Source organism: Gekko japonicus, unplaced genomic scaffold (genome assembly GCF_001447785.1).
Source record: "Gekko japonicus isolate JY-2015 unplaced genomic scaffold, Gekko_japonicus_V1.1 scaffold318, whole genome shotgun sequence".
NCBI classification, from domain to species: domain Eukaryota; kingdom Metazoa; phylum Chordata; class Lepidosauria; order Squamata; family Gekkonidae; genus Gekko; species Gekko japonicus.
In genome coordinates, this window is record NW_015167541.1 from 603,786 (window position 1) to 615,177 (window position 11,392).

The following is an 11,392-nucleotide window of genomic DNA, read 5'->3' on the forward strand; positions in this document are numbered from 1 at the left end:
TCAGTCTTGGGAGTTGTAGTTTCTCAGCTGGAATGACTTGCAGATGCACAGATTGTCATCTGTAGCCACCTACCGGGCAGGCTCGTCCGTCTACCTGTACAAGGTCCTCCAGGTGTGTCGACAGCACCTCCCACCCAGTCGTGTCAAAGTCCACTGGGGCCCTGTACAGATTCTAGGATTTTTACAAGATGCGAAGCTGCACAATGGTAGTCTCGTTGCCTGTGGCTACACAGCTTTGTGTCCTGCTATTTTCTGTGTTCAGACAGGTGGCACAGGATGTGGAGCACTGCAAAAAAAAACCCTGAGAATTTTGCAGCTGAGCAGGGGGAGCATATGCATCAAAAGGCCATGGCAACTCTCTCACCAAGTGTCTGAAAAATTATTGTCAATGCATGGCCTGCTCAACTTGACGTCCTTCGCACTAATCTATCTCTAGTGGAGCCTTGAGGCCAGGAGTTTTTCTCACTAGCACTGATGAAAGGAAGGGATGCAGCCTACACTATCACGTGCCTGGTGGTCACTACTTGTACTCTGGTGTATTGGGTTTGCTTAAGGTTTGGGGTTTTTTTTCCCTTTTCAAAAAGTGCACTCTTTTTTGCATGACTGGAAAAAAGGGATGCCCTGCACAGTCCTTCTTGCCAGCTGTTGTCCTTGTAGAGTACTTATTGTACACTTACGATGGAACAGTCTGTCCCCCCCCCCACTGATATTTGTTTGCATTGGTTTAGTCTCATGGGGTCAAGTCTCTGCTCTTTAGTTTTGTTTGTTACAATTGTAGACTGCATGAGCTCCTTTATTCTGAAAAGGTTGCTCCCATCCCTATACCGTCTTGTTAATAAATTGATTTAGTTTTGAACACACACACATCTCTGCTGTATGAACCTAAGAGCAGGAACCTGAGTGAATCTCCTATTTATGGTTTGCCAGCAAAAGGGAACATTGCAGTCCTATTTGTTCATCATTATCAGAACTATTGAAAAACATGTTTCTATGACTCCATGTTTATCTCATCCTGTAACCTTTTTTAGCAGATGGTAACCATGGTGATTTTACATTCCCTGAGTCCAGCTACTTCAGAGGTTCATTCCAAACTCTTCCCCCCATCGTATTCATCAGCTTGTGATACCTGGAACCTTTTGGTACTGAATTTCATATGAGATCAAGCTGGTAGAGAAACCCACCAAGTAGTCTTAAAGTCCGACAGATGGTCCTGCCCAAGGATGACAGGAATATCCGCCTTAGCAGAAGGAGGGAATAACAAGAAAATCAACACAGCCTGCAAGAGCCACCCACTAGGCCAAATTGGGGGGGGGGGGGGGACCAGGGGGTCACATGACGTGCCTTGGTTTTTTTTAACTTCTGCTTGTTTTTCTAACAATAACATCCCATGAGATGTTATTCCATGGGAGAGCTCCATGAGAAAAATTCCATGAGAAAATGCTGCAAAATTGTTGATAGAAGAAAATATTATATTAATTGCTCGATGTCGGGGCAGTTGTGTAATCCTTAAACAGCAGAACTATTGGGCTGACTTATATAAAGGGTCTTATAAATATGAATTAGAGATAATTTCTCAGTAATCTCACTACCTTTCTCACATTACTTGAATCTTTTTTTATTATTATTTAAAACTATCAGCAAAACATTTCAAAACGTCTTATAAAGCAGTCTTATAAAGCAGTCTTATAAAAGTCTTCTAAACCAGGCATAGCCAGAGGCAGTAGTCACTTGTCAGTTTACAGACAAATATACAGCAGTGGAAGAGAAGAGAAGAGATCTGGCATGTTCAGTCCCAGATAATTTAATGTTAGGTCTATACAGCCATACAGAAAGTCTTCGGCTGACTTAGCTGATATATTTCTTGGCATCTAGGTGGCTGCTAATGGATCAAGGTGCATGCCCTCTGAACTAGGCCAATGGCTTGTCTCCTGCGGTTGTTTTCCACAGATGAATGTGCCCTTCCTTTGGAGGGGCAGGTGATTTTTGAACATTCCCTCTCCCCCTCCCGACCACCCACTTTGACCCCCATGCTATTTAATTGGGGGGGGGGGTGTCAATGAGCTGCAGCATGATGGGGAGGCAGGAAAGGCCGCCTGTTCCACAGCCTTTGTACCACTTGCTGCTTGTTGGATCTGAGCCATTGTCTTTAGGCATTCCAGGCAACTGGAGGCTTCTTTAGTTTCAGTAAAATGCAATGACCTGTGTTTGATTTCTAAAATGGGATTAGGACTTGCCCAGGATTCACCCCCTTGTATCTGAATGCCCTAATCCCTGCTGTCTGGGGGACTCTGTGGCTGGGCTGAGGGAAGGGAGAGGTGTTCTCCTTTGTCAGAGACATTTCCCTCTGTTCAACAACTTCGTATTTTCCACAGGTGCTGAAGACAGGTTGCAGGACTGAGCCCAGATAACAGGAGCTGTTGTTATTATTCTTTCCGCTGCCCCAATGTGACTGAATATGAAACTAAATACTCAAGAGTAGTCACTCACCCAAGGAAGCAAGAAGAGTCTTCCTGGATCAGATAATGGCTCCCCTAGCCCAATGTCCTACTTCCCATAGTGGTCAACTAGACTCCCGAGAAGAGCCATATCAAGAGCAGAGATACCAGCACCTCCCCATGTTATGGGACTCAGCAAGAGCCTTTGAATGTGGATTTAGCCATCGTGGCTAAAAGCTGTTGATGTACCTATCAAAAAGAACATAATCTATGTGACATTATCCACAAAACCACATTCTCTTCAACTCCTGGCACAGATCCCATCCTCAGGCCAGAAAAATTAGGTAAGTAGGTGGGGATGTCTAGATGCTTGAAAAAGATGGACCTGAGCTCAAAATGTCCCACACTCGGAAAAAATGCTTCATGTTTGGTGCAAGGATTTGGTGGGGCCCACGGTGAGCAGGAAAGCACTCTCAAGCCAAAGTTTCTCTGTCATATCGTCGGTTCATACTTGATTAGTGTACATATAAATATCTCACAGAAACAAGCACAGTTATGATGGCGGTGGAAATAGTTTCTCATATGGTGGAGGTGGGAAATCACAGTAAACATCTTCATCCAAAGCTGCTTCGGGTTCCTTAAAGCTATCAGTTGACCTGGAAATGTGAAGATGGGGAGAGACACATTTTATAAGCGGCATAAACCTGAAGTGCAGGAAGCAAAGCTGGTACGTTACAAAAGCAGATATTTTTAGAAACCTTTTTGGTGGCTTCACAGCATTAAGTATCATGTGCAGCTTCTGAAACCTAAGTTAGGCACAAATCACCAGTGAGGACATGTATTTGGATATTAACTAATTAAAATCTGATCCATAATGCAACATGTGTTATATAGCCCTTATTATTAATCCAAATTGGGGGAGGGGTTAACAATAACCATAAATACTTCAAAATCTTTAAATCTGGCCATTATTCTGATGTCTGTCTGTCTGTCTGTCTTAAGTTAAAGGGAGAGGTGACAGGGAGGTGAGAGTGACTCTGCATATTTGTAACTGACAGGGATGTTTACCAGTCAGCAGATTTACACAAAGATCTTGCTGCCAATTGTGCTGATAGATTTCTCTTTCCAAAGTGGTGTTTAACCTGTTTATGCTGCTTATATTGCTTGGGAAGGGCTGTGATTTGGTTCTATATAAGCATCGGCTCCTGTGTGATTTTATAGTCTATTTTCTTTCATGCTGCGTATGCCAGGCATAGGGGTAAATGTTTTGTTGCATATGCTGGCATATAATGAAGCGATGCTCAGTTTCTGCCTGGCCACAGTAGTTCACTGGTGAAAAGTGAACACATTGAAATGAAACCCTGAAAGGACAGAGGTAATGTTGGTTGAAAAGGGGGAGAGTCTTGAAGGACCCTTGTGTTCTCCCCACTTCTGATGGAGTTCGGCTGACCTTTGCTGGCTCAGTTAACAGCACTGGGATCATACTAGATCCAGCCTTATTATTGGAGAAGCAAGTTAGTGCAGCTGCAAAAAAGGCTTTCTACCCACTCAGCCTAGCTTGTAAGACAGCCCCTTACCTTGATAGGGCTGACCTGGCCACCTGGATCCACGCCACAGTAACCTTGAGACTAGATGCACAGCACATTGGTCTCCCCTCAAAATCAACTTGGGAATTCCAGCTGGTCTGGAATGCCGTGGCTCCGGCTATTAAGAGGTGCCAGACGGAGCCTGCATATGACTCCCATTCTGCAGACTCTCCATTGGCTGCCCATCTGTTACTGGGCACTGTTTAAGGTCTGGGCTATCACACACCAAGCCTTTGATGGCCGTGGGCCCTCTTTTTTGTGGGACCAGCTCTCCCCCCACGCTCGGCTTCAGCAACTTTGCTCAGATCAGCCGGGGCTTGTGCAGGTGCCAGCCTGCAAATGGGCAAAACCAGCAACAGCCCATGTATGTGCTTCTCCATTGTGGCTCTGCCCTCGTGGAACGGCCTGGCTGAGGAGGTCAGGAAAGCTCCCACACTCCTGGCTTTCTGCAAACAATGCAAAACTGAACTATTAAAGAGGACTTGACTGGCCCTGACCTGGATAGCACAGGCAAGCCCGATCTGTCAGATCTCAGAAGGTAAGCAGGACTGACCCTGGCAAGCACTTGGACGGGAGACCTTCTTGGAATTCCAGGGTTGGAAGGCAGAGGCAGGCTGCATCAAGCCACTTCCCTGAGCATCCTCCATGCCCCAGTAGGGGTTGCCAGAAGTTGCCATGACTTCCAGGCATGCACACACACGCGCGCACATACACACTACAAAAATACGAAGAAGAAGAAGGCTTTACTGTGCAGGTAATAGGGTTGCACCATACAAAATGGTTTTACAAACTTGTTTGGGGACCATGGTCTGTACTGCTGTGTTTAGCTTAGTGTAAGTAAGATCCTATTATGTAATTTCTGTGCTGCTTAATGTGTCATGTGAATACTTAGGCTGTGCATCAGTTCTTTCTCTTGGTTCCAGACTTCTAATATCCCACTGCATTGGTTATTGCCTGTCCCATTTTGTGGATTGTACTGGCTCACTATGTGTAACCTGCCTTGAGTCCCTGTGAGAAAGGTGGACTATAAATAATGTAAAATAAATAAATAAAATAAATGCTACACTTGACTGCTCCCCAGCAATAGGCAGCACTGCTGCTGAGGTGTACATGTTGCGTGCACCTACTGACCATACATGACTTGGGACCAGGTTATCTGACCGTCTTCTCCCAGACATTCCTGACCAGGAATCAAGATCATGGGAAGGTGCCCTCCTGACTGTCCCATCTGGTGGGAACACGACGGAGGGCCTTTTCAGTGGCAGCCCCACCATTATGGAACAGTCTCATCAGGGAGGTGTGCCTGCCCCCCCCCCATTTTCAATCTTCAGGAGGAAGCTGAAGACAGTTTATTTAGGACTGCATTTTTGATTGATTTCAATTTTATTATTGGCAGTCCTAATTGGAGTTTTTACAGGTTTTATCATTGTTTTTATTGTGTTTTTCATAATGTTTTATTTAAATTATAAGCTGCCTTGAGTCCTGCCTAACAAATGTTTTAAATAAATAAACTGGCAGATGGTGCTGCAAACTGGCCAGGGAGCTGTGATGAATGCTGTATTTCTCCTCCTCCCCAGCATAGGCAAGATGACATTGTACTGTGTGTGCACTGCAGTTAGTAAGTAACTCAGGTGAGAGATGGACAGATACAGGCTAAGGGCCAAACCAGACAAGAAGCATCTTCATTGTTCTTAAATATGTGCATGCGCTAAGGGCCAAACCAGACAAGAAGCCAGTGATAAAGATCTGAGAACTCTTGACATCTTCATTGTTCTTAAATATGTGCATGCATGTATGTGTATGTATACTTTTAACCCTTTCTGTTTCCCCTGCACCATTTCCCTGATGAAAATTTACCCTGATGCAGAGAGATAAGGGACCAGTGTGGGAGATGTTACAGGCCCATATAGACTGTGGAGGTGGGATCCACACTAATGTACATCTGTCCTGCTTCGCCTTCACAACTGCAGCAGCGGAACCAATCGGCAAAAAGCAGATCATGTGTAAAGGCCGTGAGGTTTCCAGGGGGCCACATAATCGCCTTCCTCATGCAATAGGAGGCAAGGAATGCATCTACTTAATGGCGGATGCCTTTGCAAATGCAGGTGGACTGCATGCTCGGCTACAATCTGTGTCCCTTTGTTGCCCAAAATTGGGATTAGATTTTGCTACACTCTAGAAAATGTAGATAAGTCTGAACTAGGGGAAAGAGGCTGGCAGATGGTACAGTGTGCTGCTTTATGCTCAGACTTGTGGATGGGGAAAGTGGAAAACTGCTTATTATGAAAAAACTGCCGAGCAGCAAAACAGCCCCAGGGCTTGCAAGGAGAGAGCACGCTCAGTATCTCTCATTGTAGTCACTTCCCTTACTTGCTCATATCTGGTTCTCAAAAAGAGCTGCCGTCACCAAAAGAAACACATTGAGATACAGCTGGGGATTATGATGCAACAGTATAAAAGGAAAGCAACTGTTGTAGATGTCTGAAGTCTCCCTATTGCAAAAGAGCACATGCCCGGCTGTACAATTTCCAGAATGGTCACGAGTGTGAAAACTGTTTTCCATCTTGTTCAAGATGGGATAAGTATGTGCAGATATAACCCTCAAGAGCTGGTTAGAGTTTATTCACTATGCAATCCATGTTTTGATTCTGCTGTCCACTTGGTATGGGATGAGCAGGGAATTATGTGCTGATCCCAAGCAAGGTATCAATTTCTGACAGCATGTTGTACACAAAGTCTTTTGACAGAAAGCGTTTTGGAGAGCCTGCCCATTTCCTGCCACTGTGTGCACATGTTTCTGATGCTACAGGGCAGATGTGAGGAAAGTTAATAATGCTCAGTTGCCCCATAGGGGTGACTTTATCATTTTGGTGCCAGTGAACTTTTCCAGAGGTGGAGGAATGACTGGAGCCTGTTCCTGTCGACTTCTCAAGAAACCATGACTGTGTCACAGAGAATAGCTGCACTAGGAATGTTGTGAATTAAACTCTATGTTCATAGAGAGGATACCTGCACAGAACAGCCCGTTACGATCATCAGTCATCACCTTTGTAATTTGCTCTTGATCTTTACAAAGGTGCCCTAGGGATGCCAGCCTCCAGGTGGGACCTGGGGATCCCCTGGAATTCTAGCTCATATCCAGACTATGGGGGAAAACGGATGCTTTCGAGAGTGGGACTCTTTTATGGCACTGAACTCCCCAGAGGTCGCTGTCCTCCTGAGGCTCCATCCCCAAATCTCCAGGAGTTTCCCAACTTGGAACTGGTAAGCCAAATCCCCCCCATCCCCCACCCCCACGGGTGGCCAAAGGGGGACCCATCAACCCTAAAGGCCTTGGTCTTTGGAGGAGAGGCAGGGGGGAGGCTGAGGTGCACCCAGTCTTCAGGCTGCTGTACCCGCATCATCAGTCACACATACTGGCAATACAATTTGGAAACCTACACTCCACCCCCGTTTCAGATTGTAATTCCAGAGCCATGCCCCATCACCCACTGGTACTCTTTGCACTTATGGATCACAATAATAGGCATTTTGCAAGAATGAGAACTCTTTGGGTTGTCTGCTTCTTGGATTGTTGAACAGTGGCTAATGCCTTGCTTTGGGTTTCACCTGAGTAGCCATTCACTACTGCAAATTATGTCCTGTCCTCCAGTATGGATTTGTTGTGCTTTATACTACTTTGAGTGCAGAGCTATAAGACAGCCATGATAATTCTGGTTTCCCTTTTCTATGCACTTTCCAGATCCGTTGTATTCTTTTTAAGAAAGGGTGACAATGTGTGCCTGACATTCCACTGATAGAGGAGTCTGGCAAGTACATATTTATGACAAGCATGACAATAGAAAATGCTACTTTGCATTAGGCACTTTTTATAGGTAGACATTTTTGTTGACCTGACCCAAATACAGCTACTAACGTATACAACATTTGTGTTGCTACATCTGTACTTAAGATCTTGTTGATAGTCATATTTTTGACTGAGCCCTCACAGCAGATAAGTGCCCATGTCTTGACGTGACTTCCCAATATTACAGAAAGTCAACTGGAACACAGTCAGAGTCTCCCTCATCTTTACCATTCATTTTATCAATGCATTTATTTCGTTTGTACCCCGTCTTTCTCCCCACTGGGGAAACAAAGCAGCTTACATCATTCTCCTCCATTTTATCCTCACAACCCTGTGAGGTAGATTAGGCTGTGGATGTATGACTGGCCCAAGGTCACCTAGTAACTTTCCATGGCAGAGTGGGAATTCAAACCTGGGTCTCTCAGATCCAAATACAGCACTCTGACCACTACAGTACACAAGATCCAGCTGAGACCCAGCTGAGCTCGGAGCAGGAGACAGAGCTGCTAGAGTGGTGTTTTTTTATTTGCTTTCAGCTGAGGGGATTCAGCTGAAGATATTTTGTGGGAGGACTGTGTTTGGAAGTGTGTGAAAGCGATTAGAGTTGTTCCAGAGTCCTGGCTGCTTGAGAGAGGGAGAGGAAGGGGCACTGTTTGACTGTGTTTGACTTTAATTCAGTATTTAAGAAAGCACCTTGCCAGAGGCACGAGCCTCTGGCACGAGCCGAAGGGCGAGCTAAAGGCCTCTTTGCCTGTGGCTCTTAGCCTAGGGACTCTTAGACTAGGGGCTCTGTAAGAAGCCCAAGAAGAGCCAGAGGTCCATCAGTGGCTATTAGCCACAAGGTATAGATAGGGGCTCTGGGGCAAGTGATGCTCTGTCTTCTTGGTGCTTGGGGGGGTCAACAGTGCGAGGGCTTCTAATGTCCTGGCCCCACTGGTGGACCTCCTGATGGCACTGGTATTTCTGGCCACTGTGTGACACAGTGATGGACTGGATGGGCCTTTGGCCTGATCCAATATTGGCGTCTTTTATGTTCTTAAGATCTTACATGATCTTGACATTTAAAAAAATTCTGGAGCTAAAAGCTGAAAAGTTTATTTAGTTACTCCATTTATACCTTACTTTCCTCCATGATGGTGAGACCCAAAGTAGCTTACAATATTATTTCCCCATTTTATCCTCACCACAACCCTGTGAGGAACATTAGGTTGAGAAGACTATCCTGAGGTTACCCAACGAGCTTCCATGGCAAAGTGAAGAATCAAACCTGGGTCTTCCAGATGCTAATTTGAGCCTCTTCCCACTACACCACACTCATTCAAAGTTCTGGCTCAAACAGAAGTATTTACTTGAATCCATTCCTGATGCAGCATTGACAAAATTAGTGTAACTTCAGATCAGGGATAACAAAGATGAAAAAATAATGGGAAAGAAATAATTTGTGCATTGAGAAATATAGCAACTTTTTGAAGATTTAAAATGTGTTCTCTGTTCATTAATTGGAACAACAGTTTTCTGTGAACCAGTTGAGTCCACTGCAGTCTTTAGCCAATTATCTTATTTAAAATCAGTGATTCTATCTGAGCAAGAATCCTGAATTTCTTACCGTTCACTTCTGGTGTCCCCTGCAAGATAAGCAGAGTGGTCCTCATCTGCAGAAAAAGCACGGTTATCCAATGGGTAGGCATTATAATACCGGGGAGGATTGAAATCGGGAATGATTAGTCCAGAAGATGGAGGAAGTCCATGATGGCTGCAACCTTGGTGGAAACTTGTAGTATTTATACCAAAGCCTTCCTGGGCTGGGTAAGAAGGGATATATTGTACCACTGTAGCCCCATGGAAAGTTATTGGTTGGCTAATTCCAGTGAAAACAAAGGATTGTCCACGAGGAGTCTGATCCGTGCCTGATGTGCTTTCCTCTCTTTCACTGCAAGGTTTACAGGTGAGCATTTTAAATTTGCACACCGCAATCAGCAAGAAAGTCACACCAACTGAAAGCAGAATCGGCCCTAGCAACTGAGTCCATTCAGAATGAGAAACACCTTCATATTCTGCCCATCCCATCACTGTGAAAGTAATTCCTACTAGCCCCAAAAAGACACCAGAGAAGAGTAAAGTAGCACCAGCTTTGTCGTCATCGGACACCTGGGCTTCAGAGCTGTTTGGCTGACTCGGAGCAATGGAGAAGACATTGATGGAGTAGTCTTCAGTAGGATTGCTATTCCTCTCCATTACTGCAGACCAGAACTAGAAAGCCTCAGATGAAAAAGAGGCTAGGGAGTGCGTGTCAAGTCAAAGGTCCACATGAGTTATATAAAAACCTTGTGGTGTAGAGTTAATAGACAAATCATGTGAAACTTGGCCTAGAATAAAGTTCTGAGAAGTGAACCATGAAGAGGCTCCATTCAGGGCTATAATTCAATTCTGCCCCCCCCCCTTCCCCATGTCAGAAAGTGTCTTTCAGGATTGCTGGACTTCCTGTGGTTGATAAGTTACAGAATGGACCCAATGCACAGCAGCCTTATCTGAAATCATCTGTCATGTGCATTCTCTGACCCCAGGGTCCCTGAGATTTTAATTATTAATTTTTTAAAAAAATCTCCTCCCTTCCTTCAGGAGGCTCAGGGTGACACGCATTGCTATCTGGTTCTCTGTTTTGTCCTCAGAATTTTACATGGCACACAGACCGTCTGTGGTGGCTTAGCCTGAGAAGGAATGACTGGCCCAAGGTCACCCAGTGAGCTTCACAGCTCAGTGGGGGTTTGAACCCGGGTCTCCCGGATCATAGCTTGACAAGCTAATCCTTACGCCATGCTGGGTCCTGAGATCAGTTGCTGTAGCTGGAGATAAAGACCTGAATGCGGCAAACAGAGGGCACTCCTCTGCAGGCCAGGAAGAGCTGAAGGCCAAACTCCTGGGATTTATACCAGGCTTTGCACAGCCTTGTTTATTTTAGGTGTATATCTAACTTCACTTATTAGGAGCTGCGGTGGCTCAAGTGGTTAAGACGCTGAACTGCAGGCTGTGGAAGGTCAGTAGTTCAGCAGTTCGCATGATGGAGGGAGCTCCCATCTCTAGTTCCAGCTCCTGCCAACCTAGCAGTTCGAAAGCAAGAAATTGCAAGTAGTTAAATAGGTACTGCTTCGGTGGGAAGGTAACAGCGTTCCGTGAGCCTTGGTGTTTAGTCATGCCGGCCACATGACCACGGAAACGTCTTCGGACAGCGCTGGCTCTTCGGCTTTGAAACGGAGATGAGCACCGCAACCCTAGAGTCGGACTCGACTGGCTTTCGAGCAAGGGAACCTTTACCTTTTAACTTCACTTATATATTGCTTTTCTTCCCAATGGGAGTCCCAAAGCAGCTTAAATCATTCCCCATTTTACCCTCACAGCAACATTATGAGGTAGGTTAAGTGAAGAATGTGTGACTGTTCCAAGATCGCCCAGCAAGCTTCCATGGCAGAGTTGGGATTTGAACCTGGGTCTCCCAGATTGTTGTCTGACACTCTAACTATACCACA

General features: G+C 45.3%; 1 protein-coding gene across 1 annotated transcript; it reads right to left on the reverse strand.

Annotated features, from left to right (window-relative positions):
• Positions 1–2,988: 2,988 nt before the first annotated feature.
• TMEM174 (transmembrane protein 174) lies at positions 2,989–10,103 on the reverse strand. The gene is made up of 2 exons (XM_015413587.1): positions 9,475–10,103; positions 2,989–3,091 (listed from the first exon to the last, which is right to left on the reverse strand). The coding sequence occupies exons 1-2, from the start codon at positions 10,101–10,103 to the stop codon at positions 2,989–2,991; spliced, it is 732 nt and encodes a 243-aa protein (XP_015269073.1).
• Between the last annotated feature and the right edge of the window lie 1,289 nt (positions 10,104–11,392).

What these genes read in the sequence shown, in the direction of transcription:
- TMEM174 (XM_015413587.1), bottom strand. Translation starts at nt 10,103, where the DNA reads ATGGAGAGGAATAGCAATCCTACTGAAGACTACTCCATCAATGTCTTC. An exon ending in GGGGACACCAGAAGTGAACG is followed by an intron (nt 3,092 to 9,474) that starts GTAAGAAATTCA and finishes TCACATTTCCAG; the next exon opens with GTCAACTGATAGCTTTAAGG.